The 27,799-nt window shown below is 49.5% G+C and overlaps 1 protein-coding gene across 4 annotated transcripts; it reads left to right on the top strand.

The window, feature by feature from the left end:
• Positions 1-7,798: 7,798 nt before the first annotated feature.
• Positions 7,799-24,407, top strand: SLC39A7 (solute carrier family 39 member 7). Of its 4 annotated transcripts, none has more exons than XM_073641994.1 (8): positions 7,799-7,920; positions 11,502-11,983; positions 18,508-18,676; positions 19,507-19,572; positions 19,920-20,048; positions 20,119-20,247; positions 20,330-20,526; positions 23,439-24,407. In XM_073641994.1, the coding sequence occupies exons 1-8, from the start codon at positions 7,911-7,913 to the stop codon at positions 23,688-23,690; spliced, it is 1,434 nt and encodes a 477-aa protein (XP_073498095.1). In that variant the 5' UTR covers positions 7,799-7,910; the 3' UTR covers positions 23,691-24,407. The 4 variants fall into 4 exon arrangements, with proteins under 4 accessions (XP_073498095.1, XP_073498094.1, XP_073498096.1 ...); XM_073641993.1 differs by having other exon boundaries at positions 7,907-8,019; XM_073641995.1 differs by lacking the exon at positions 7,799-7,920 and adding an exon at positions 7,953-7,977.
• Positions 24,408-27,799: the final 3,392 nt, after the last annotated feature.

The raw sequence follows: 27,799 nt of genomic DNA, 5'->3' as shown, positions 1-27,799 counted from the left end.
ATTTTACCTCTATACAAGTCACTAGTGCGACCACGCTTAGAATACTGTGTACAGTTCTGGTCTCTGGTGTATAAGAAAGACATAGCTGAACTAGAGCAGGTGCAGAGAAGAGCGACCAAGGTTATTAGAGGACTGGGGGGGGTCTGCAATACCAAGACAGGTTATTACACTTGGGGTTATTTACTTTGGAAAAACGAAGGCTTAGGGGTGATCTTATTACTGTAGTATCGGCGTCACTGCCCCCTGACAGGCAGAGACGTCGTCCCTCTTACCGCCGCGCTCCCGGACCGGCGTCTTCTGGCTCTCCTGCTGCTGCCGGCGCGCGCAGCTTCCCGGGCACTGTGCTTAGGGTGCGTTCCCTCCCTCTTCAGGGGGCCGCGCGCGCCGTCCTAAGGAGTCCCCGGCCAATGGCCAGAGGACCTCTCATATAAAAGGCACCTCCTCCAAAATGGAGGTGCCCATGCAAGGTTGTAGCTTTGTGTCCTAAACGCTGCTTCAGCCCTCAGGTCCCGCTGCTAGTCTTACTACCAGTCCAGTCTGCCAGCCTGACTACCAGTCCAGTCCGTCAGCCTGACTACCAGTCCGCCAGCCTGATTACCAGTCCAGTCCGCCAGCCTGACTACCAGTCCAGTCCGCCAGCCTGATTACCAGTCCAGTCCGCCAGCCTCACTACCAGTCCGCCAGCCTGATTACCAGTCCAGTCCGCCAGCCTGATTACCAGTCCAGTCCGCCAGCCTGACTACCAGTCCAGTCCGCCAGCCTGACTACCAGTCCAGTCCGCCAGCCTGACTACCAGTCCTGTCCACCAGCCTGACTACCAGTCCAGTAAGCCAGCCTGACTACCAGTCCAGTCCGCCAGTCTGACTACCTGTCTCCGCCAGCCAAGTGTACTCTCCAGCCCGACGGTCTGCCTACGAACCAAACCTGCCAGTATGTCTATGGGCCTGGCTTGCCTGCCTACCCGGAGAACGTACCAGTTACCTGCCATGCCTATCAGCCAGCCTACCTGGAGGCTCCTACCAGTTACCTGCCGTGCCTATCAGTCAGCCTACCTGGAAGCTCCTACCAGTTACCTGCCGTGCCTACCCGGAGGCTCCTGCCAGTTACCCGTGGGAGTCACCTGCTCTCATATAAGGAACAGGCCCAGAGTAGCACCTGGTCCCTCTGCTCGGTCCTTCCCTGGTTCACGGAGTCGATTGAGCCGCGTGCGACCTTGGTCAGTCCGAGTTGATACCTAGTTACGCCCCTCTGGTCCCTCCTTGCTCCGCAGCACAGAGGTTCCACCACCCGGATCCGTAACAGTTTGCACGGGCCATGGAACCCGGTGGCCCCCAGGCTCCTTCGCTTGCTGACCTGTACCAGGAGGTTTCTCGTCAGAGATCCGAACAGGAAACCATCCTGACCTTCCTGCGGTCTGTCAACTCTCGCCTGGACACGCTGTCTGTCCCACCTGTGCCCGCCTCGAGCCGAGCGACACCCGCTCTGGCGGCGTCGCTACCTACCAATAGCACGGCATCCAGCCTAGGACCCCGGCTTTCTGCGCCTCCTCATTTTGGGGGTGACCCCGTCTTATGTCGGGGTTTTCTGAACCAGTGCACGCTGCACTTTGAACTTCTGGCACATCAGTTTCCCTCCGACCGGGCCAAGGTGGCGTTCATCATGTCTCACCTCACAGGGGAAGCATTGGCATAGCTAAACCCTCTATGGGAGAGAGGGGATCCCCTGGTGTCCGATCTTCCGGCTTTCCTCACTGCCTTCCGGAGGGTCTTCGATGAGCCCGGACGAAGGATTTCTACTGCCTCCTCTTTGCTTCGTCTCCGCCAAGGGAGTCTCACTGTGGGCCAGTATGACACACAGTTCCGTACCCTCGCTTCTGAGCTTGCCTGGGACAAAGAGGCCCTGGTGTCCACCTTCTGGGAGGGTCTTTCCGGTCGGATTAAGGACGAGCTAGCCGGCCGGGAAATTCCTACCACCCTGGATGACCTGGTGTCACTAGCTACCCGGATTGACATCCGTTTCCTAGAACGTGCTAAGGAGACTACCCGGGAGAGAAGATTTCCTCGTCTTGCTCCTGTTTTCCAGAAACCTGCCTCCCAACCAGCAACTCCCCGGGCACGCTCGCCCGAACCTATGCAGATCGACCAGACCAAGATGGTCAAGTCTCGCCAAGAAATATGCCGAGCCGAGGGGAGCTGTTTCTACTGTGGTAGTAAGGAGCACCTGATCCGTTCCTGTCCGGTGAAGCCGGGAAACTCCAGAGTCTAGGACCCCTCGGAGAGGTCGTCCTAGGCAAGAGTAAATCCTCTCCATTCTTGACTTTATCCGTCTCTATTTCCTGTGGAGAGAACTGCTTCTAGAGAAGTATCAGATTCCTACCAAACCTCTGGCTGAACCATTGGCAGTCGCTTCCGTGGATGGAAGACTCCTTCCGGTGACCATCTTGCTCGTCACTGAGCCCGTAACCCTTCAGGTGGGAATGCTGCACTCAGAGAGGATCTCCTTCCATGTGCTTTCCAGACTCTCTCCCTTTTGCTAGGTCTACCCTGGCTACAGAGACATGAACCCGTTCTGAATTGGCAATCTGGTGAGGTGCTCCGTTGGGGGCAGGATTGCCATAAGACCTGCCTGGTTCCGGTTCGCCTGGCTCGACCTCCGTCTACTCCGACTAATTTACCTGGTCTACCGGCACCTTACTGGTCCTATGCAGATGTCTTCAACAAGAAGGTAGTAGAGACACTGCCACCTCATAGGCCATATGATTGCCCCATCGACCTGGTACCCGGTGCCACTCCACCCCGTGGGCGTATTTACCCGTTGTCGTTGGCCGAAACCCAGGCCAAGTCGGAGTACATCGAAGAAAATCTGGCTAGGGGATTCATCCAGAAATCTACCTCCGCGGCTGGAGCCGGATTCTTCTTCGTAAAAAAGAAAGACGGTTCACTACACCCCTATATCGATTATAGAGGACTCAACCAGATTACTATCCAAAACAAATACCCCCTGCCACTCATCTCTGAGCTGTTCGACCGCCTTAAAGGCGCGAAGATCTTCACCAAGTTCGATCTTCGTGGGGTGTATAACTTGGTCCGGATCCGCCAAGGAGATGAGTGGAAGACGGCATTCAATACCCGGGACGGCCACTATGAATACCGTGTGATGCCCTTCGGCCTCTGTAATGCTCTAGCCATCTTCCAAGAACTAGTTAACGACATCTTCCGTGACCTCTTATATTCATGCGTGGTGGTGTACCTGGACAACATCTTGGTCTTCTCTCCGGATCTACCCACACACCGGAGGGATGTTCGTCAGGTTCTGCTTAGGCTCAGGCAGAACCACCTATATGCAAAATTTGAGAAAAGCCTTTTCGAGCAAACCTCTCTTCCGTTCCTGGGCTATATTATTTCTAAGACAGGTCTACGGATGGACCCCGAGAAGGTCTCTGCCGTCTTAAAGTGGCCCCGTCCGGAGGGGTTGAAGGCGATTCAGCGATTCCTGGGCTTCGCCAACTATTACCGTCTCTTCATCCCACATTTCTCTTCCCGGACTGCTCCCATCTCTGCGCTCACCTGTAAGGGAGCAAATCCTAAGGAATGGCCGTCCGAAGCGGAGGACGCATTCCTCTCCTTAAAACAAGCCTTCTCTTCTGCTCCAGTGCTGCACCGTCCGGATTGCAACAAACAGTTCTTTCTGGAGGAGGAGTATGCGGTCGAGACTCACGGCTACTAAAACTTGACCGTGTGGAAGACAGACCGGAGGTGGTGGTGCCCAGGTAACTGGAAGTATTATCTGCTATCCAATTAATAACCTGTTCACACTGATCAGTTCGCAATACTGGCGTTGTTCTGTGCTTCCCTAGTAATTCGGTCAAGAAGTGGGAGCGAGAAGATGTGGCTATTGGTTGTGGCACATTTTCACCGTGGCCACGGCCCTGTCCTCTACACGCACCATCACCAGAACGTCCAGTTCCACGTCCCTTGCCACGCGCCTTGCCCATTGTAAATGAAGTAAAATAGCTTACACTCGCACTATCAATGGAAAAAGGGTAATAAAAAGGAGATTAGAACCGTGGAAGAGGAAAACCACAGTTCTATTTCTCTGGCCTACACCAGAATCTTTTAAACAGATATATTTGTGTCTGAACACTGAGCGAGACAATCAATTTTTTTATTTTTTATGTAAAAAAGGCAAAAAGGTGGATAATACAGAGATTTGAACCGTGGAACTGCAAAACCACAGTTATAGTTATGTGGCCTACACCAGACTCTTTTAAACAGATATATTTGTGTCTGAACAGTCAGGGAGACACTATTACTGTTTTTTTTTACGGAAAAAATGCCAAAAGCAGGATAATACAGAGATTTGAACCGTGGAACTGCAAAACCACAGTTCTAGTTATCTGGCCTACACCAGACTCTTTTAAACAGATATATTTGTGTTTGAACAGTCAGGGAGACACTATTACTGTTTTTTTTTTACAGAAAAAATGCCAAAAGCAGGATAATACAGAGATTTGACCCGTGGAACTGCAAAACCACAGTTATAGTTATGTGGCCTACGCCAGACTCTTTTAAACAGATATATTTGTGTCTGAACAATCAGGGAGACACTATTACTGTTTTTTTTTACGGAAAAAATGCCAAAAGCAGGATAATACAGAGATTTGACCCGTGGAACTGCAAAACCACAGTTCTAGTTATCTGGCCTACACCAGACTCTTTTAAACAGATATATTTGTGTCTGAACAGTCAGGGAGACACTATTACTGTTTTTTTTCACGGAAAAAATGCCAAAAGCAGGATAATACAGAGATTTGAACCGTGAAACTGCAAAACCACAGTTCTAGTTATCTGGCCTACACCAGACTCTTTTAAACAGATATATTGGAGTCTGAACAGTCACAGACACACTCAATTTTTATTTTATTTTTTTGGGGGGGGGGGGGGGGGAATACCAAAAGGTTAATAAGACTCGTATTTGTACAGTCTGACTGAGGAAAAAAAAATACAGGATTTAGATGAAAAAAAAAGAAGATTTTTCCTGGCCCCTGAGACCGGGGGATAAGTCTAGCAATTTGACCAACAGGAGCACACAGGACTGTTATGCAGCGTTTGCTGGTATAACCACTGCGTCTCCTATACAGCCTACCTGCCTGATATCTGGGATGGATATTAGTCCTGAGAAGGACTGTTTGTTTGATTTGGCAGGCTTTAGAGACCCTACCCTAACTATTTTGCAGTATAAATCTCTCCCTAGCTCTGCAGCACAGACCCTACACTGTCTGATCCGGAGCGACTGTGTCCAAGATGGCGGCGCCCGGTTTTAAATACTCGAGGTGACGCTGTGCGGCCAGCCAATCACTGTAATGCCCACAAACAACATGGCTGCGGCATTACAGTGACTGGCTGGCAATCCCTGCATGTTCATTGGCTCTGTAAAGAGCGCCAAACGTGCAGGGCGGAGACCCGAGCTCCCGTCCAAGTAACCCGGAAATGCTCGGTGCTCGCCGAACATCCCGAGTAGTGAGATGCTCGAGTGAGTACCGAGCAGTGTCGAGCATGCTCGCTCAACACTACCCCGCTGCTCTCAGTACAGATCATTGTGGTCCCCACTGCTCCCAGTACAGATCCTTGTGGTCCCCACTGCTCCCAGTACAGATTCTTGTGGTCCCCACTGCTCCCAGTACAGATCCTTGTGGTCCCCATTGCTCCTAGTACAGATCCTTGTGGTCCCACTGCTCCCAGTACAGATTCTTGTGGTGACCCATTGCTCCCAGTACAGATCCTTGTGGTCCCCACTGGTCCCAGTACAGATCCTTGTGGTCCCCACTGCTCCCAGTACAGATTCTTGTGGTCCCCACTAGTCCCAGTACAGATCCTTGTGGTCCCCACTGCTCCCAGTACAGATCCTTGAGGTCCCCACTGCTCCCAGTACTGATTCTTGTGGTCCCCATTGCTCCCAGTACAGATTCTTGTGGTCCCCACTGCTCCTAGTACAGATTATTGTGGTCCCCATTGCTCCCAGTACAGATCCTTGTGGTCCCCACTGCTCCCAGTACAGATCTTTGTGGTCCCCACAGCTCCCAGTACAAATCCTTGTGGTCTTGCTGGAGTGAGCTATTCTCCCAGGCTCCTCTGCTGAGCAGTTGCATGGATTACAGTGGGGACACTTAGAACAGGTGAGTATATGGATTTTTTTATTTTATTATTTTTACAGGTGGAGACATCGGGAGCAGACTACAACTCTCATCATTAACCCCTGCTAGTGCCGATCGTAGCTCCGGCAGGGGACTATGATGAGGGCAGTGTTCATCACCCGGCGCTGATTACCAAGCGCCGGTACGTGTGATACTGATGCTGCACATGGACATGGATCTCTCTGGTACCGTTTTTTCCGGTAAAGGAAATATCCAGACGTGTGAAACCGGCCTTAATGGGAGTGCCGACGACCAGTGAAACGCAGCGCTTGGCTACCTCTGGCAATCTCATGAAGATTGATTGGAGGAGAGGTGAGCGTGATCGACTTCAGCTCCATTCCCACGCTGCTCTTTAGAACCCCGTTTTCTCAGGACCAATGAAGGTCCCAGTGGTCGGACCCCCAGAGATTGGGAGGTTATCCTCTATCAATGGATAGGGAATGTCTTCCAAACATTGTACAACCCCTTTAAGTTAGAGATTACTTAGTTCTATACTAAATCATTACATTTTAATTTCATGGAAATCCACATTCCTGTGCAGGTAGGTTAGGTGCACACTGCAGTTATGTATGCTGAGGTAAGTGCCCATCATACAGTACCATATACCGCATGGGTTACGTTTTTTTGCAGTGGGTTTTTGTATAGGAAGGTGCAGTCTTCTGGTCTTTACAATAAATCTGGTCATATGGAGGCAGAAAGACCTCACTTTTGGCCTCCACCTGGTGAACAGGAGCCTCTGGGAACATGACAGTGTATCCGGGCGAGCTCCCAACATGAGATAAGTGCACAGACGCAGAGGGCACTGACCATTACTGACACCGGTCTGTTACTCCACGTATGTATAAGGCAATTCCCAAACATTGAAGTTATCCACTAGACAGAAGATGACGTGATGATCGCTGAGGGATCGACCACTGGGACCCCCAGAGATCCCGAGAGTGGGGCTCCGCAGCCCTGTCCAATCATGGAGTGGGATCGCTCCGTTGAGTGCAGCACGCGGCTATTTCCATCGGTCCCATAGACAACGATGGAGCCGCCATCGAGCGTGTTCACCTCATTGCAAAAGAAGGGAATCAACCTACAGGAAAAACTGCGGCGGAGCCGACGACGGATCCTGGAGGGAAGAATGCAACAAAATCAGGTTTAGTGACCGGAGGTCACCGGTGACTGGAGCCACAGCCGCCCAATAAGAGGGTCACCGTCTGCACCACACATGCGCCACGGCGGGATGTTTGGTGGCAGGTTCCACGTGACGTCGCAATCACTGACCGCAGACCACGTCTCGTCTCACCTGTCTGTGGTTGGTTTTTATTACAAATTTCATATCCAGTCGTTACAGAGAAGGCAGCCATATTTTCTGGCTTTTAAACCTGAAACATCTGCAGACATGTTTTATTTTTAAAATGACAGTAAGAACATGAGGGATAAACATAAACTATAAGTCCCAGCACGCACCACACACCGAGCAATCACTCCCAGTATGTAGTACACTGTGAGGAACCACAGGTCCCAGCGTGGAATTAACAGGTGAGAGATTGAAATGATTTCTGTACAGAGGCCGCCAGCCAGCAGCGACATCAGCGCTAGTTTGTCCCTTCCCACGGCCAGTAAGCGCTGGCAGCGTCTGTCCTGTCAGTCACTTCCGCCCTTTCTTCATCTCGCGATATTTGAACCCGGATTATATTGTGCCACGTCTGAGCCGGGTCCATAGAAAGCAATGAGCGGAGGTGAGGACCGGGCAATAGTGAAAAGGAGGAGGAGGGAGGGAGACTGCCGGAGTAATAGTAAGGAGGAGGAGGAAGAAGAGGGAGGCTGCCGGAGTAATAGTAAGGAGGAGGAGGAGGAGGGAGGCTGCCGGAGTAATAGTAAGGAGGAGGGAGGCTGCCGGAGTAATAGTAAGGAGGAGGGAAGCTGCCGGAGTAATAGTAAGGAGGAGGAGGGAGGGAGGCTGCCGGAGTAATAGTGAGGAGGAGGAGGAAGAGGGAGGCTGCCGGAGTAATAGTAAGGAAGAGGGAGGCTGCCGGAGTAATAGTAAGGAGGAGGGAGGCTGCCGGAGTAATAGTAAGGAGGAGGGAAGCTGCTGGAGTAATAGTAAGGAGGAGGAGGAGGGAAGCTGCTGGAGTAATAGTAAGGAGGAGGAGGAGGGAAGCTGCCGGAGTAATAGTAAGGAGGAGGAGGGAGGGAGGCTGCCGGAGTAATAGTAAGGAGGAGGAGGGAGGCTGCCGGAGTAATAGTGAGGAGGGAGGGAGGCTGCCGGAGTAATAGTAAGGAGGAGGAGGGAGGGAGGTTGCCGGAGTAATAGTAAGGAGGAGGAGGGAGGGAGGGAGGGAGGGAGGCTGCCGGAGTAATAGTAAGGAGGAGGAGGGAGGGAGGGAGGGAGGCTGCCGGAGTAATAGTAAGGAGAAGGAGAAGGGAGGCTGCCGGAGTAATAGTAAGGAGGAGGAGGGAGGGAGGCTGCCGGAGTAATAGTAAGGAGGAGGAGGGAGGGAGGCTGCCGGAGTAATAGTAAGGAGGAGGAGGGAGGGAGGCTGCCGGAGTAATAGCAAGGAGGAGGAGGGAGGGAGGCTGCCGGAGTAATAGCAAGGAGGAGGAGGGAGGGAGGCTGCCGGAGTAATAGCAAGGAGGAGGAGGGAGGGAGGCTGCCGGAGTAATAGCAAGGAGGAGGAGGGAGGGAGGCTGCCGGAGTAATAGCGAGGAGGAGGAGGGAGGGAGGCTGCCGGAGTAATAGCGAGGAGGAGGAGGAGGGAGGCTGCCGGAGTAATAGCGAGGAGGAGGAGGAGGGAGGCTGCCGGAGTAATAGCGAGGAGGAGGAGGAGGGAGGCTGCCGGAGTAATAGCGAGGAGGAGGAGGAGGGAGGCTGCCGGAGTAATAGCGAGGAGGAGGAGGAGGGAGGCTGCCGGAGTAATAGCGAGGAGGAGGAGGGAGGCTGCCGGAGTAATAGCGAGGAGGAGGAGGGAGGGAGGCTGCCGGAGTAATAGCGAGGAGGAGGAGGAGGGAGGGAGGCTGCCGGAGTAATAGCGAGGAGGAGGAGGAGGAGGGAGGGAGGCTGCCGGAGTAATAGCGAGGAGGAGGAGGGAGGGAGGCTGCCGGAGTAATAGCGAGGAGGAGGAGGGAGGGAGGCTGCCGGAGTAATAGCGAGGAGGAGGGGGGGAGGCTGCCGGAGTAATAGCGAGGAGGAGGAGGGGGGGGGGGCTGACGGAGTAATAGCGAGCAGGAGGGATGCTGCCGGGGTAATAGTGAGAAGAAGGAGGAGGGAGGCTGACGGAGTAATAGTGAGGAGGAGGCTGGAGGACAGAGTCTGCAGGAGTAATAGTGAGGAGGAGGAGGGAGGGAGGCTGCCGGAGTAATAGTGAGGAGGAGGGATGCTGCCGGGCTAATAGTGAGAAGAAGGAGGAGGGAGGCTGCCGGAGTAATAGCGAGGAGGAGGAGGGAGGGAGGCTGCCGGAGTAATAGCGAGGAGGAGGGGAGGCTGCCGGAGTAATAGCGAGGAGGAGGAGGAGGGGGGGGGGGCTGCCGGAGTAATAGAGAGGAGGAGGAGGGGGGGAGGCTGCCGGAGTAATAGCGAGGAGGAGGGGGGGGGAGGCTGCCGGAGTAATAGCGAGGAGGAGGAGGGGGGGGGAGGCTGCCGGAGTAATAGCGAGGAGGAGGGGGGGAGGCTGCCGGAGTAATAGCGAGGAGGAGGAGGGGGGGGAGGCTGCCAGAGTAATAGCGAGGAGGAGGAGGGAGGGAGGCTGCCGGAGTAATAGCGAGGAGGAGGAGGGAGGGAGGCTGCCGGAGTAATAGCGAGGAGGAGGAGGGAGGGAGGCTGCCTTAGTAATAGCGAGGAGGAGGAGGGAGGGAGGCTGACGGAGTAATAGCGAGGAGGAGGAGGGAGGGAGGCTGACGGAGTAATAGCGAGGAGGAGGAGGGAGGGAGGCTGACGGAGTAATAGCGAGGAGGAGGAGGAGGGAGGGAGGCTGACGGAGTAATAGCGAGGAGGAGGAGGAGGGAGGGAGGCTGACGGAGTAATAGCGAGGAGGAGGAGGAGGGAGGGAGGCTGACGGAGTAATAGCGAGGAGGAGGAGGAGGGAGGCTGACGGAGTAATAGCGAGGAGGAGGAGGGAGGGAGGCTGCCGGAGTAATAGCGAGGAGGAGGAGGGAGGGAGGCTGACGGAGTAATAGCGAGGAGGAGGAGGGAGGGAGGCTGACGGAGTAATAGCGAGGAGGAGGAGGGAGGGAGGCTGACGGAGTAATAGCGAGGAGGAGGAGGGAGGGAGGCTGACGGAGTAATAGCGAGGAGGAGGAGGAGGGAGGGAGGCTGACGGAGTAATAGCGAGGAGGAGGAGGAGGGAGGGAGGCTGACGGAGTAATAGCGAGGAGGAGGAGGGAGGGAGGCTGACGGAGTAATAGCGAGGAGGAGGAGAGAGGGAGGCTGACGGAGTAATAGCGAGGAGGAGGAGGAGGGAGGGAGGCTGACGGAGTAATAGCGAGGAGGAGGAGGGAGGGAGGCTGACGGAGTAATAGCGAGGAGGAGGGAGGGAGGGAGGCTGACGGAGTAATAGCTAGGAGGAGGGAGGGAGGGAGGCTGACGGAGTAATAGCGAGGAGGAGGAGGAGGGAGGGAGGGAGGCTGACGGAGTAATAGCTAGGAGGAGGGAGGGAGGGAGGCTGACGGAGGATGAGGAGGGAGGGAGGGAGGCTGACGGAGTAATAGCTAGGAGGAGGGAGGGAGGGAGGCTGACGGAGGATGAGGAGGGAGGGAGGGAGGGAGGCTGACGGAGTAATAGCAAGGAGGAGGGAGGGAGGGAGGCTGACGGAGTAATAGCAAGGAGGAGGGAGGGAGGGAAGCTGCCGGAGTAATAGCAAGGAGGAGGAGGGAGGGAGGCTGCCGGAGTAATAGTGAGGAGGAGGCTGGAGGACAGAGTCTGCAGGAGTAATAGTGAGGAGGAGGAGGGAGGGAGGCTGCCGGAGTAATAGTGAGGAGGAGGAGGGAGGGAGGCTGTCGGAGTAATAGTGAGGAGGAGGGATGCTGCCGGGGTAATAGTGAGAAGAAAGAGGAGGGAGGCTGCCGGAGTAATAGTAAGGAGGAGGAGGGAGGGAGGCTGCCGGAGTAATAGTGAGGAGGAGGGATGCTGCCGGGGTAATAGTGAGAAGAAGGAGGAGGGAGGCTGCCGGAGTAATAGTGAGGAGGAGGAGGAGGGAGGGAGGCTGCAGGAGTAATAGTGAGGAGGAGGGATGCTGCCGGGGTAATAGTGAGATCGGTGTTCTGGCTGGATTTGCCTTTCGCGGTGTCTCTGGGGATCTCTCATAGTCACTGTTGTGTCTCGCAGGCAGGATGGCGTCGCACTGGCTGAGGAGTTTCGTGGCTCTTGCCGTGGTCGGTGTCTTGATAACTGCTACATTAGCTCAGGATTTGCACCATGGGCACAGCCATGCAGGCCACCATCATGGGCACAGCCATGGTCACCATGGACACAGTCATGAGGGACATCACCACGGCCACAGCCACAGTCACCATGGACATAGCCATGAAGATCACCATGGACACAGTCATGGTCACCACGGCCAGAGTCATGAAGATCACCATGGACACAGCCATGGTCACCACGGCCACAGCAATGAGGACCTCCACCACGGCCACGAACACGGTCACGATGATCTTGAAGAATTTAAGAACCGCTGGACTATGGGGGACGCCCCACCCCAGGGAGCAGAGGAGGAACGTGTCAAGAGAGAGGCCGTGAAGGACTCGCTGGTGCCCCCACCTCATGACTCCAGAGAGAAGATGGATCCTGTCACGCTGTGGACCTACGTAAGTGAGTTCTGACGGGACACTGCCGGGACGTCTGACTGCAGGTGGAGGCTTTATGTTTAGTGCTCACCCTGGCGGAGGCGCTGATTATTTTAAATTTTCCTTGTGGAAAATCTGCAACATTTTAAAGTAGCAGAATAGTCAATTTAATTGAGTGACCTGTGCTGCCTGCGGATTTTGTTGCAGATTTGCCACGGATTGTTCTTTGCAGTTGCAGCAGTGTGGACTTCTCCTTAAGGAGGATCTGTTACTTGCTAAAAAAAACCCTGTTAAATACATTGTAAAAATCCCTGAACTCTCCTTATTCTGCTGCTCTTTTCCCTTTTTTGCTGCAGTGCTCCATTGTGGAGATATTCACATTTGTCACTTTCAAGCGCAGTATGTGAAATATCTGCTTGTAGAGCAACTGGGCGTTTCTTCAGAGGCTTCTCTGTGGGGGGGGTGTTCACTGTTACCCTTCTGCCACAGCTCAACAACTTCTGCTATTGATAGACTGCTGAATCACCTGCTGAGCTGTGATTGGCAGAGGGGTGACAGTGCACACCCCCCAGAAAAGACTCTGAAAAAACGCCCAGTTATGCTACAAGCAGAGACTTCACATACTGCGCTCCAAAGCAACAAATCTGAAAATCTCTGCAATGGAGCAACGCAGCAAAAAATGGAAAAGGGCCACAGAATCAGAGTAGCTCAGGGATTTGTACAAGGCATTTAACTCGGTTTTATTTAAAAAGTGACAGGTCCTCCTTTAAAGGCTTTTTTTGGGACATTATTATTGATGTCCCATCCGTAGATGTTACTGGCAGTGTAGTGAACAACTGGTTTGATTCTTATCCGCGTGGCCATTAATTTTCCAGCTATATTTAGCTGCTTTCATTTGCACATTGTGCCGCATCGTGTCTCGGCTTTTGCCGCATTGTGAATGCAACGCAAGGATAAGTCATTAATTATATAACAGCTTTAGTGTGTATTTCCTGTAAGCAACAGATGATTATTCCATCATGAATATTTCTCACAGCTGAGGGTTCAGTACATTTGTATCCAGTGTAGACCGTGACTGCAGAGTGATGGGTGAAACACTTAGAGATGCATTGTATCAGGCGGTCAGGAGAGAGATCATACAATTGCAACAAACACTCAGTTGTTTAAAGAAAAAAGTTTGCGAATTCAGGGATACACCAAACAATATTAAATATGACATATTTCTTGAAAAACAAACGAGCCAAAAGTAGAAATATATATATTTAATCGCTCCTGGGCTTATCAGAATACTACCTGTGTTGAGAGATATATATATATATATATATCACTGCTCAAAAAAATAAAGGGACCACGCCAATAACCCATCCTAGATCAGAATGAATGAAATATTCTCATTGAATACTTTGTTCTGTACAAAGTTGAATGTGCTGACAACAAAAACCATCAATGGAAATCAAATTTATTAACCAATGGAGGCCTGGATGTGGAGTCACCGCCAAAATTAAAGTAGAAAAACACACTACAGGCTGATCCAACTTTGATGTAATGTCCTTAAAACAAGTCACAATGAGTCTCAGTATTGTGTGTGGCCTCCACGTGCCTGTATGACCTCCCTACAACGCCTGGGCATGCTCCTGATGAGGCTGAGTATTGTGTGTGGCCTCCACGTGCCTGTATGACCTCCCTACAACGCCTGGGCATGCTCCTGATGAGGCTGAGTATTGTGTGTGGCCTCCACGTGCCTGTATGACCTCCCTACAACACCTGGGCATGCTCCTGATGAGGCTGAGTATTGTGTGTGCCCTCCATGTGCCAGTATGACCTCCCTACAATGCCTGGGCATGCTCCTGATGAGGTTGTGGATGGTCTCCTGTGGGATCTCCTCCCAGACCTGGACTAAAGCATCCGCCAACTCCTGGACAGTCTGTGGTGCAACGTGACGTTGGTGGATGGAGCGAGACAAGATGTCCCAGATGTGCTCAATCGGATTCAGGTCTGGGGAACGGGCGGGCCAGTCCATAGCTTCAATGCCTTCATCTTGCAGGAACTGCTGACACACTCCAGCCACATGAGGTCTGGCATTGTCCTGCATTAGGAGGAACCCAGGGCCAACCGCACCAGCATATGGTCTCACAAGCGGTCTGAGGATCTCATCTCGGTACCTAATGGCAGTCAGGCTACCTCTGGCGAGCACATGGAGGGCTGTGCGGCCCTCCAAAGAAATGCCACCCCACACCATTACTGACCCACTGCCAAACCGGTCATGCTGAAGGATGTTGCAGGCAGCAGATCGCTCTCCACGGCGTCTCCAGACTCTGTCACGTCTGTCACATGTGCTCAGTGTGAACCTGCTTTCATCTGTGAAGAGCACAGGGCGCCAATGGCGACTTTGCCAATCCTGGTGTTCTGTGGCAAATGCCAAGCGTCCTGCACGGTGTTGGGCTGTGAGCACAACCCCCATCTGTGGACGTGGAGCCCTCATACCACCCTCATGGAGTTGGTGTAGCGTCGGCGTCCCTGCCCTCTGCCAGGCAGGGACGCTGTTCCCCTCACCTCTCTGCTCCGAGCCTGGCGTCCTCCTCCCGCTCTGCTGGCAGCGCGCGCTCCTTCCCGGCCACTGTGCTTAGGGCGCGCGCGCGCTTCCTCCCTCTTAAAGGGGCCGCGCGCGCCGTCCTAAGGAGTCCCCGGCCAATGGCCGGAGGACTTTACCATATATAAGGCACCTCCTCCAAAATGGAGGTGCCCGAGCAATGTTGTTGCACTGTTCACTACTCTGCTTCAGCCCTCAGGTCCCGTTGCCAGTTACCTGCCAGTTACCTGCCAGATACTTGCCAGATTCCTGCCAGCCTGATATTCAACTACCTGCCTGCTAGCCTGAGGTCCGACGGTCTGCCTTACTACTCCTGTCAGTCTGTCTAAGGACCAGCTTGCCCGCTCACCTGGGAGCGCACATCAACTACCTGCCTGCTTGCCTGAGGTCCGACGGTCTGCCTTCCAACTCTTGTCAGTCTGTCTATGGACCAGCTTGCCCGCTCACCCGGGAGCGCACATCTGCTACCTGCCTGCTAGCCTACCTGGAGGCTCTGCCGTCACGTGCTGTGACCACCTGCCTGTCCAGTGACTCCTGCCCGCTCACCTGGGAGCGCTCATCTGTTGCCAGTCTGCTAGCCTACCTGGAGGCTCTGCCGTCACGTGCTGTGACCACCTGCCTGTCCAGTGACTCCTGCCCGCTCACCTGGGAGCGCTCATCTGCTGCCTGTCTGCTAGCCTACCTGGAGGCTCTGCCGTCACGTGCTGTGACCACCCGCCTGTCCAGAGACTTCTGCCCGCTCACCTGGGAGCGCTCATCTGCCGCCTGTCTGTTGGTCTTCCTGGGAGCTCCGCCGTCACATGCTGTGACCACCCGTTTATCCAGAGACTCTCGCCTGCTCACCTGGGAGCTCACGTCTACCATCAGCCGCCACAGGTCGTACCAACCCTTTACCCAGAGACTGCCCCGGTCACTTGCCGTGACCATCTGCCCGTTCACCCAGAGACTGCCCCGGTCACTTGCCGTGACCATCTGCCCGTTCACCCAGAGACTGCCCCGGTCACTTGCCGTGACCATCTGCCCGTTCACCCAGAGACTGCCCCGGTCACTTGCCGTGACCTCCTGCCCGTTCTTCTAGAGACTGTCCCGGTCACCTGCTGTGACTGCCTGCCTGGTCGCCACCCGCTCCCTTACAAGGACCGCCCCCTTGTATAGTAGCTCAGAGGTTCCGCCTCCCAGACCCGTTACAGTCGGTTTCTAACCGTTTGTGCAGACACATGCACATTTGTGGCCTGCTGGAGGTCATTTTGCAGGGCTCTGGCAGTGCTCCTCCTGTTCCTCCTTGCACAAAGGTGGAGGTAGCGGTCCTGCTGCTGGTTTGTTGACCTCCTACCGCCCCCTCCACGTCTCCTGGTGTACTGGCCTGCCTCCTGGTAGCGCCTCCAGCCTCTGGACACTACGCTGAAAGACACAGCAAACCTTCTTGCCACAGCTCGCATTGATTATATATATGTGTGTGTGTGTGTGTGTGTGTGTAATATGTATGTATCAACACAGGTAGTATTCGTCCAATAAGGACCAACCTGATAAGCCCAATAACGATCAATTCTAACAAATGAATTGTGATATTTTCAGAAAATAAATTCAAGTTCACAATAGGAATTTAAAGACAAAAAAGTAGGCTAATTAAATATCATCCAATAAAAAATATTACCATGTGTAGCACACACCTAATAAGCGACATATTGTTTGCACAAAGATATAATAACCCGTATGAAGATGCCCAGGTAGACAGTGGGGAGGGAAAAAAACCACGTGTTTCGCCACTACAATAGTGGCTTCATCAGGGGTGAGAGTATAGCTGCAAATGGGTTGTGTTTAGCCTATAAATAGAAAAATAATTACCTGAAATTTATTTCAGCTGCAGGGAGTGAAGATCGGCGTCCCACATGTCTCCATGAGCAGAGAGGGATGATGGGAATAATGTTGTGCGCATGCGCGCTGAGATTCGCTATGCACGTCACCGCTCACCTGAGCAAGAATATCGTGGTTGATGTGAATCCAGATGTCTCGCATGTATCAAAGCGTAAGAGATTAAATCGTATGACTGGCGGTTAGAAGAGTGGTACTGCGCAAGCGTGTGCCATAAGGTGTATAAAAGACACCCGATCATGTGACCAAGGGTCCACCAAGGATCACATGATCGCAGTCAATGCCGTCATACAAATGCATGTTCGAATACGTCATAGCACCAAGAACAAAGGGTTAATTGTCACATAGTCACATGGTCAGTCTTGCAAAAAGTAATAGGAGCAAAACAGAGTTTTAAGTTCCTGCTGAGTTTAGCTCTGGGCCGTAGAACAAAGATGATGGCTTTTAGCGTAAATGCATAGGATCCAAAAGGAGCCATTTTGATACTGAGAAAAGTATTGTGAACACAAAATACATATTGAATAGATATATAGTAAAAATAAATGAGAAATCTGAATAAAAAAAAAAAAATAGAAAAATAAAAATGTGTGAAAATTACTTAAATAAAAAAAATGAATGAAAAATAATAAACACAGAAATTAATATAAAAATGAAGTTTACAAAAATAAAAAATGTAATAAAAAAACAAAACTAAGAAAGAGAATAAGCGATTTGTGCAACAAACATATGTGACTAGCTTGTACCAACAGAGATATTTCATTTAATGAAATAATGGTAATGCGTAGATAAAGCGTATATATTTGTGCCAACAATATGTGAACATCTATTATTCGGCATAATATTAGAAATGCACATAAACATTGACTGCGGTTATAGAAATACTAATTGCGGCCTATCAAGACAAGTGACTTCTAGACGAAGAGACATTGGTGAGATTTGCCGTCAGCGCGGCTCCGGTCTTCATGGGCTTTCAGCCTCTCTAGACAAAAGGGAACCTGTCATCTGATGCTCCTGCCGGATTACTCTGCTCCTCTAGCCGATCTCCTAACTATATGTTCTCTAAAACACCAGAGCGTTTCAGAAAAAAATATACCTGGCTGTAGTCGCGCTGCATGTGGTGGGCATCCGATGACAGTGAGTGCAGCTCTGGAGTATAATACAGGAGGTAACTCGGGATCAGTAATGTAATGTATGTACACAGTGACTCCACCAGCAGAATAGTGAGTGCAGCTCTGGAGTATAATACAGGATGTAACTCAGGATCAGTAATGTAATGTAATGTATGTACACAGTGACTCCACCAGCAGAATAGTGAGTGCAGCTCTGGAATATAATACAGGATGTAACTCAGGATCAGTAATGTATGTACACAGTGACTGCAGCAGCAGAATAGTGAGTGCAGCTCTGAAGTATAATACAGGATGTAACTCTGGATCAGTAATGTAATGTATGTACACAGTGACTGCACCAGCAGAATAGTGAGTGCAGCTCTGGAGTATAATACAGGATGTAACTCAGGATCAGTAATGTAATGTAATGTATGTACACAGTGACTCCACCAGCAGAATAGTGAGTGCAGCTCTGGAATATAATACAGGATGTAACTCAGGATCAGTAATGTATGTACACAGTGACTGCAGCAGCAGAATAGTGAGTGCAGCTCTGAAGTATAATACAGGATGTAACTCTGGATCAGTAATGTAATGTATGTACACAGTGACTGCACCAGCAGAATAGTGAGTGCAGCTCTGCAGTATAATACAGGATGTAACTCAGGATCAGTACTGTAATGTATGTACACAGTGACTGCACCAGCAGAATAGTGAGTGCAGCTCTGGAGTATAATACAGGATGTAACTCAGGATCAGTAATGTATGTACACAGTGACTCCATAGGTTGCTCGGGTCTCTACGTTTGTGTACAGTCCTTGACTCCTCGTGTACATGTGGTTTTGATCGCACATTTTCCTTCCCGCTCCGGGTATTTTTATCCTGCGGTGCAGGTTATCACCTGTGACATCTGCTTTCCTCTCACGCTTTATTTGCTTCTTCCAGATGACGGCTTCTCTTCTTCTTTCTTGCAGGCGATATGTGCGACGCTGCTGATCTCGGCCGCTCCTTTCTTCATCCTCTTCCTGATCCCGGTGCAGTCCAACAGCAGCCAGCACCAGTCCCTGCTGAAGTTGCTGCTGAGTTTCGCCTCGGGGGGGCTGCTGGGAGACGCCTTTTTACATCTTATTCCCCATGCGCTGGGTATGAAGCCTTTATTGTTTGCCTTTTTTTTTGTGGCGCATTGTGTCCCTTTTCTGCCTTTTTATGTAATTTTTCTTTTGCTGCCTCCAAATGTTTCTTTACACTGACAGCTCCTGTATCTCCATGTTGTACAAATTCATAAGTAACGCTTGCGGACAGGTGCGAGGTTTGTCCCCCCTGTGCTTGGGAAAGCTTTCAACTGTGAGCATGAATCTGATCTGTGGGGGAACAAATGTGCATGCCAAGATCTATCAACGCCCCCCATCTGGATACTGCCGCCATCCTGCACAGTGAATGTGCGCACGTTTCGCTCTCGCTGGAGGCATAAGTCAGCACAATAAATATACAAATGAGTGTTACGGGCAGCACGGGGACGAAGCGGTGACTTCATGCCATTTGCAATATCCAGTGTGCCGTTTCATGTTGGGTGCGAGGGAGGGCTGCGCATTTGTTGCGCAGGGCGGTGACAGGGAAGGAGAGCAGCGTTATTCAGATGGGGGAGTGTCGACAGATCTGGGCGTGCTCATTGTTTTCTACACAGATTAGACCATGTGCGTGCCCAGAATTGTGTGACTCCTGAGCGTGGAGGGGAGGCACCCATCAGGGAGCTTGATCGACTGATTTGAGCAGCAAAGCGACAGAGCAGCACTCAGTGTATAGAAACGCCTGCAAGCTGCAGATAATAATCAGTTAGAAAAAATAAGCAATTGCAAAAAGGAATTAAACAGAAAAGTGCCATAACACACTACAGAAAAAAAATAAAAAGATAAAGGTCGGGAGCTGTTGATTTCACACTGTCGCATTATAACATCCATTGTGTGTTTCCGCAGAGCCGCACTCTCACCACTCATCGGCGGAAGAGGCTCATGACTCGCATGGACACGGACACTCTCACGGTGAGCAGTCAGAATTGGTTAGAGGTTTGATAGGTAATGTCAGTGCGCACCTGGCGAGTGTCCTCAGTCCACATCCAGCCATAACTGGTGGAATTTGGACACAGGGATCACAGGGATATCCGTCAGATACAAGAACAGTCCAAGAGGAGGTAAAGGCAGAAAGGAGCGAGATGAGCGGCATCGGTGGTGGCTGTCCGCTGCTCCTCTCCCCGGCATCCAGGAGACCATTGCATTGTTAGAAACGTTCCCGGCGAGGTGGATTCGTTGCGGTCTTATTCTTTTACTTGATGTCTACATTAATGAAGGGTTCCTTTTTAATCTGACACTTTCTATTTTCCTTCTTCCAGATCATAGTCATGCCCACATGATGTCTGTCGGTTTATGGGTTCTGGCGGGAATCATCGCTTTTCTTGTGGTGGAGAAGTTTGTGCGACATCTGAAGGGGCATGCCGGGCACGGGCACAGCCACGGCCAGGGTACGTCACTGTCTCATTGGTCACTGACAGCTCTTTACTGTATGATGCTGATGTATCTCGTGCCTCACAGAGCCCAAACAAAGTTCAGCCTCCAAGGAGAAGGATGACAAGCAAGATGGAAAGGAAGGCGTGAGACAGCGGACCAAGGAGACGAACAGCAAGGGCGGCAGCAAGTCCGGAAAAGAGAAACCGCGCACAGGTTGTAGCACAGTCAGCAATACCCGGGATCTCCTCCCAGTGATCGTCCTCCTCCTAACTGCTTCCTCCTCCTCTCGCTGCAGAGATGACGGTGTCTGGGTACCTGAACCTCGCCGCCGACTTCACACACAATTTCACAGACGGTTTGGCAATCGGAGCCTCTTTCCTGGTTAGCAGCAGCGTGGGAATCGTCACCACCATCACCATCCTGCTGCACGAGGTGCCGCATGAGATCGGAGACTTCGCCATTCTGGTGCAGAGCGGCTGCACAAAGAGAAAGGTCCGTAGTGTTCTGGCATTAAAGGGGAACGCGGCTTCATATGAAACCTTCATAAATTAACTTTATACATACTTTGCTCGAATGACCCATGAGGGATCGATTAGTCAACGGGATCTCATGGGTTCCATGATACCATGTCAGAAGTAACGGAGCTCTCTCTGTAGGCCCCTCTTGTAAAGCTGACAGGTCGTCCATATATAAAATATATATTATAAAAAGTTTCTATTCCCCCAAGTGTGGAGTAAATAAAATATCTGCCCCCTCCTCCCATAAATTGAAAAGACAATGACCTATATTTATATACCCCAAAATAATGCCTTAAACCTACAACCGTCTAGCAAGCAACAAAAAAAATCTAAGTTGATGGAAATATCTGTTATGACGCTCAAATGTGGCGGTAGCAAAACCTGTTAATATTCAGAACAAGTACTAAAATATAAAATATATAAATGTGGTGCAGATATAATCGTACCACCCACAGGGTACAGATTGTATGCCATTTGTACCGCAAGCAAGGCTTTGGTGAAATTGCTGATTACTGGACCCCCACCAACGCCCCAACACAAACACTTACCTCATACAGTACAGACCAAAAGTTTGGACACACCTTCTCATTTAAAGATTTTCATGTATTTTTATGACTGAAAATTGTACATTCACACTGAAGGCATCAAAACTATGAATTAACACATGTGGAATTATATACTTAACAAAAAAGTGTGAAACAACTGAAAATATGTCTTATATTCTAGGTTCTTCAAAGTAGCCACCTTTTGCTTTGATGACTGCTTTGCACATTCTTGGCATTCTCTTGATGAGCTTCAAGAGGTAGTCACCGGAAATGGTTTTCACTTCACAGGTGTGCCCTGTCAGGTTTAATAAGTGGGATTTCTTGCCTTATAAATGGGGTTGGGACCATCAGTTGTGTTGTGCAGAAGTCTGGTGGATACACAGCTGATAGTCCTACTGAATAGACTGTTAGAATTTGTATTATGGCAAGAAAAAAGCAGCTAAGTAAAGAAAAACGAGTGGCCATCATTACTTTAAGAAATGAAGGTCAGTCAGTGTGAAAAATTGGGCAAACTTTGAAAGTGTCCCCAAGTGCAGTTGCAAAAACCATCAAGCGCTACAAAGAAACTGGCTCACATGAGGACCGCCCCAGGAAAGGAAGACCAAGAGTCACCTCTGCTTCTGAGGATAAGTTTATCCGAGTCACCAGCCTCAGAAATCGCAGGTTAACAGCAGCTCAGATTAGAGACCAGGTCAATGTCACACAGAGTTCTAGCAGCAGACACATCTCTTCAACAACTGTTAAGAGGAGACTTTGTGCAGCAGGCCTTCATGGTAAAATAGTTGCTAGGAAACCACTGCTAAGGACAGGCAACAAGCAGAAGAGACTTGTTTGGGCTAAAGAACACAAGGATTGTACATTAGACCAGTGGAAATCTGTGCTTTGGTCTGATGAGTCCAAATTTGAGATCTTTGGTTCCAACCACCGTGTCTTTGTGCGATGCAGAAAAGGTGAACGGATGGACTCTACATGCCTGGTTCCCACCGTGAAGCATGGAGGAGGAGGTGTGATGGTGTGGGGGTGCTTTGCTGGTGACACTGTTGGGGATTTATTCAAAATTGAAGGCATACTGAACCAGCATGGCTACCACAGCATCTTGCAGCGGCATGCTATTCCATCTGGTTTGCGTTTAGTTGGACCATCATTTATTTTTCAACAGGACAATGACCCCAAACACACCTCCAGGCTGTGTAAGGGCTATTTGACCAAGAAGAAGAGTGATGGGGTGCTACGCCAGATGACCTGGCCTCCACAGTCACCAGACCTGAACCCAATCGAGATGGTTTGGGGTGAGCTGGACCGCAGAGTGAAGGCAAAAGGGCCAACAAGTGCTAAGCATCTCTGGGAACTCCTTCAAGATTGTTGGAAGACCATTCCCGGTGACTACCTCTTGAAGCTCATCAAGAGAATGCCAAGAGTGTGCAAAGCAGTCATCAAAGCAAAAGGTGGCTACTTTGAAGAACCTAGAATATAAGACATATTTTCAGTTGTTTCACACTTTTTTGTTAAGTATATAATTCCACATGTGTTAATTCATAGTTTTGATGCCTTCAGTGTGAATGTAGAATTTTCAAAGTCATGAAAATACAGAAAAATCTTTAAATGAGAAGGTGTGTCCAAACTTTTGGTCTGTACTGTTTATGTAGGCAGAAATGGAGCAAATAAGAAGTCCTACTCATCCCTACAAAAAAGATGCCTACATATCATTTCTCATTGACAATCCCATATTAGTTCTGGCTCTTTAATTGGGGATGAAAAAGAAAATGCTAATTTTTGAAGACCCCAAACTATGTTGAGTCCATAAGAGGATAAACTCGTGTGTTTTGGCTCAGTAAGCAGAATAAATGCTGCCTCCTTAGAGTTTCTCCAGCAATGTCCAGAAGTGACCTGCACATCGGCTGAGACGGATGCATACGTCCTAAGCAGAAGTGAGCGGCTCTGGACATTGCTGGATTAGTAAAATTATAAAATCCGCTGGTACTCGCCCTCCCTGAGTCTAATTATGAAGATGAGGCAGCAATTGTGGACAGGCTGCAGCGGAGATACTGAGTCCAGTGATTGGCTGCAGCGCTGTTGATAAAAAGCCACTGCTGCAGTCTGTTCACAATCGCCGGAGATGATGAGCCCCAGATTTCTCGTACATCATCGGCGCCTCACTCGCTCTCATCACTATTGGTTTCTTTGGGAACCTATACGGCGTCCTTTGAGTGCTCCTGTTTAAAGGGAATGTTTGTCAGACAGAAATCCTCCTCTATAATTCACGCCCTGCTGACGTCGTCTATGTCGGACCGTCTGCTTCGTGATATTCCTTGACTCCATTGCTGGTTTCTGTCTCTTCCAGGCTATGATGCTGCAGCTCAGCACGGCTCTCGGCGCTCTCGCCGGCACGGCCTGCTCTCTCCTGGCCGAGGGAATTGGTGAAGCCGCCACCTTGTGGATCCTTCCGTTTACTGCCGGTGGCTTCATCTACATTGCCACAGTCTCCGTCATCCCCGAGCTCCTGAAGGACTCTCGCCCGGTGCAGTCCATCATGGAGACGTTCGGCCTGCTCCTAGGAGTGGCCATGATGGTCCTGATCGCACAGTTTGAGTAGATCTGTCATTGTGAAAAGCGGGAGCCTCGCTATGTCCTCTGTGAAGGGCGCGGCAGTGCGTGGGTCCTGGGCGACGTCCCCTGGTGTAGGGGAGTATGTGACTATGGAGACGTCCTCCTCACACCCCGAATACAATGACGCTTCAATGTCCTATCATGGCCGTTCCACTTCATTTTTGTGTTGGACAAACTTTTTTTTGGGGACCAAACTACAATGTAATCATGAGTCTCCCGTCCCCCAGTCAACATCCTGGTAATTTTGCTAGTGATGCCCACTTTTATACCAGTAGAATATTTAGTAACGCCACCATAGGTCAGACTTCTCGTTGGCTTCTTTCAGGAGCCTATAGTGAACTATGAGGAATTTGAGGAGAAGCGGTGCTGGGACGTTCATGCTGCTCTTTGTATATAGCTAAGGAATATACTGGGACCCTGTATTGTGAGAACGTGCTACGGTCTCGTCTGTCGCTGCCGTCACAATGTAACACCTCCCGATAGTCTACTATTAGGGGCGGAATTATTGTCCTTTTCCATCTTGTGCAAAGTGTCAGCGCCACCTGGTGTACAGGCTGTATGGTCGCAGCTCTGCACTCCTGCCTGCTCTTCTCTGTATTCAGCTGCTTTCTCTGGGCTGATGGAAGCTTTGATTTGTGTCTTTGGAAATTTCTGACTATATAAATATTTTTTTTAGTAATGGGAATAAAATAATGAAAATGTGTTTTCTTTCTAGACTGTGTATTCTGGGTGAAAATTCATAAAGTGATTATGTGGTCACTGACAAATGCAGAAAAAAAAACCCCATAAGAAAAGGCTCACTATTCTGCTGCTGCAGTCACTGTGTACATACATTACATTACTGATCCTGAGTTACATCCTGTATTATACTCCAGAGCTGCACTCACTATTCTGCTGGTGCAGTCACTGTGTACATACATTACATTACTGATCCTGAGTTACATCCTGTATTATACCCCAGAGCTGCACTCACTATTCTGCTGGTGCAGTCACTGTGTACATACATTACATTACTGATCCTGAGTTACATCCTGTATTATACTCCAGAGCTTCACTCACTATTCTGCTGGTGCAGTCACTGTGTACATACATTACTGATCCTGAGTTACATCCTGTATTATACTCCAGAGCTGCACTCACTATTCTGCTGCTGCAGTCACTGTGTACATACATTACATTACTGATCCTGAGTTACATCCTGTATTATACTCCAGAGCTGCACTCACTATTCTGCTGGTGCAGTCACTGTGTACATACATTACATTACTGATCCAGAGTTACATCCTGTATTATACTTCAGAGCTGCACTCACTATTCTGCTGCTGCAGTCACTGTGTACATACATTACATTACTGAGCCTGAGTTACATCCTGTATTATACTCCAGAGCTGCACTCACTATTGTGCTGCTGCAGTCACTGTGTACATACATTACTGATCCTGAGTTACATCCTGTATTATATTCCAGAGCTGCACTCACTATTCTGCTGCTGCAGTCACTGTGTACATACATTACATTACTGATCCTGAGTTACATCCAGTATTATCCTCCAGAGCTGCACTCACTATTCTGCTGGTGGAGTCACTGTGAACATACATTACATTACTGATCCAGAGTTACATCCTGTATTATACTTCAGAGCTGCACTCACTATTCTGCTGCTGCAGTCACTGTGTACATACATTACATTACTGAGCCTGAGTTACATCCTGTATTATACTCCAGAGCTGCACTCACTATTGTGCTGCTGCAGTCACTGTGTACATACATTACTGATCCTGAGTTATATTCTGTATTATATTCCAGAGCTGCACTCACTATTCTGCTCGTGCAGTCACTGTGTACATACATTACATTACTGATCCTGAGTTACATCCAGTATTATCCTCCAGAGCTGCACTCACTATTCTGCTGGTGGAGTCACTGTGAACATACATTACATTACTGATCCTGAGTTACATCCTGTATTATACCCCAGAGCTGCACTCACTATTCTGCTGGTGCAGTCACTGTGTACATACATTACATTACTGATCCTGAGTTATATCCTGTATTATACTCCAGAGCTGCACTCACTATTCTGCTGGTGCAGTCACTGTGTACATACATTACATTACTGACCCTGAGTTACCTCCTGTATTATACTCCAGAGCTGCACTCACTATTCTGCTGCTGCAGTCACTGTGTACTTCCATTACATTACTGACCCTGAGTTACCTCCTGTATTATACTCCAGAGCTGCACTCACTATTCTGCTGCTGCAGTCACTGTGTACATACATTACATTACTGACCCTGAGTTACCTCCTGTATTATACTCCAGAGCTGCACTCACTATTCTGCTGCTGCAGTCACTGTGTACTTCCATTACATTACTGATCCTGAGTTATATCCTGTATTATACAAGCCCTGCCACAAATTATGGAATCACCGGGCTCGGAGGATGTTCATTCAGTTGTTTAATGCTGTTGAAAAAAAGCAGATCACAGACATGGCACAAAACTAAAGTCATGTCAAATGGCAACTTTAGGGCTTTAAGAAACACTAAAAGAAATCAAGATAAAAATGTGGTACTCGGTAAGGGTAATTGATTTCAGACCAAGCAGAGGGAAAAATTATGGAATCACTCAATTCTGAGGAAAAAATTATGGAATCACCCTGTAAATTTTCATTTCCAAAACTAACACCTGCATCAAATTAGATCTGCTCGTTAGTCTGCATGTAAAAACGAGTGATCACACCTGGGAGAACTGTTGCACCAAGTGGCTGACATGAATCACGGCTCCAACACGAGAGATGCCAATTGAAACAAAAGAGAGGATTATCAAACTCTTAAAAGAAGGTAAATCATCATGCAATGTTGCAAAAGATGTTGGTTGTTCACAGTCAGCTGTGTCTAAAATCTGGACAAAATACAAACATGGGAAGGTTGTTAAAGACAAACATACTGGAAGACCAAGGAAGACATCAAAGCGTCAAGACCGGAAACTTAAAGCAATATGTCTCCAAAACAGGAAATGCACAACAAAACAAATGAGGAACGAATGGGAGGAAACTGGAGTCAATGTCTGTGACCGAACTGTAAGAAACCGCCTAAAGGAAATGGGATTTACATACAGAAAAGCTAAACATAAGCCATCATTAACACCTAAACAGAAAAAAACAAGGGTACAATGGGCTAAGGAAAAGAAATCGTGGACTGTGGATGACTGGATGAAAGTCATATTCAGTGAAGAATCGCGAATCTGCATTGGGCAAGGTGATAATGCTGGAACTTTTGTTTGGTGCCGTTCCAATGAGATTTATAAAGATGACTGCATGAAGAGAACATGCAAATTTCCACAGTCATTGATGATATGGGGCTGCATGTCAGGTAAAGGCACTGGGGAGATGGCTGTCATTACATCTTCATTAAATGCCCAAGTTTACATTGATATTTTGAACAGTTTTCTTATCCCATCAATTGAAAGGATGTTTGGGGATGATGACATCATTTTTCAAGATGATAATGCATCCTGCCATGGAGCAAAAATGGTGAAAACATTCCTTGAAAGAAGACACATAAGGGCAATGTCATGGCCTGCAAATAGTCCGGATCTCAATCCAATTGAAAATCTTTGGTGGAAGTTGAAGAAAATGGTCCATGACAAGGCTCCAACCTGCAAAGCTGATCTGGCAACAGCAATCAGAGAAAGTTGGAGCCAGATTGATGAAGAGTACTGTTTTTCACTCACTAAGTCTATGCCTCAGAGACTGCAAGCTGTTATTAAAGCCAGAGGTGGTGCAACAAAATACTAGTGATATATTGGAGTGTTCTTTTGTGTGTTTGTTTTTCATGATTCCATAATTTTTTCCTCAGAATTGAGTGATTCCATAATTATTTCCCTTATCTTGGTCTGAAAAAAATGACCCTTACTGAGTGCCACATTTTTTTTCTTGATTTCTTTTAGTGTTTCTTAAAGCCCTAAAGTTGCCATTTGAAATGACTTTAGTTTTGTGCCATGTCTGTGATCTGCTTTTTTTCAACAACATTAAACAACTGAATGAACATCCTCCGAGCCCGGTGATTCCATAATTTATGCCAGGGGTTGTACTC

Source organism: Phyllobates terribilis, unplaced genomic scaffold (genome assembly GCF_046119375.1).
Source record: "Phyllobates terribilis strain yellow unplaced genomic scaffold, ASM4611937v1 Scaffold_7__3_contigs__length_470593459, whole genome shotgun sequence".
Taxonomy (NCBI): Eukaryota; Metazoa; Chordata; class Amphibia; order Anura; family Dendrobatidae; genus Phyllobates; species Phyllobates terribilis.
Note: the sequence above shows the minus strand (reverse complement) of the source record. Positions and strands in the feature narration are given on the sequence as shown.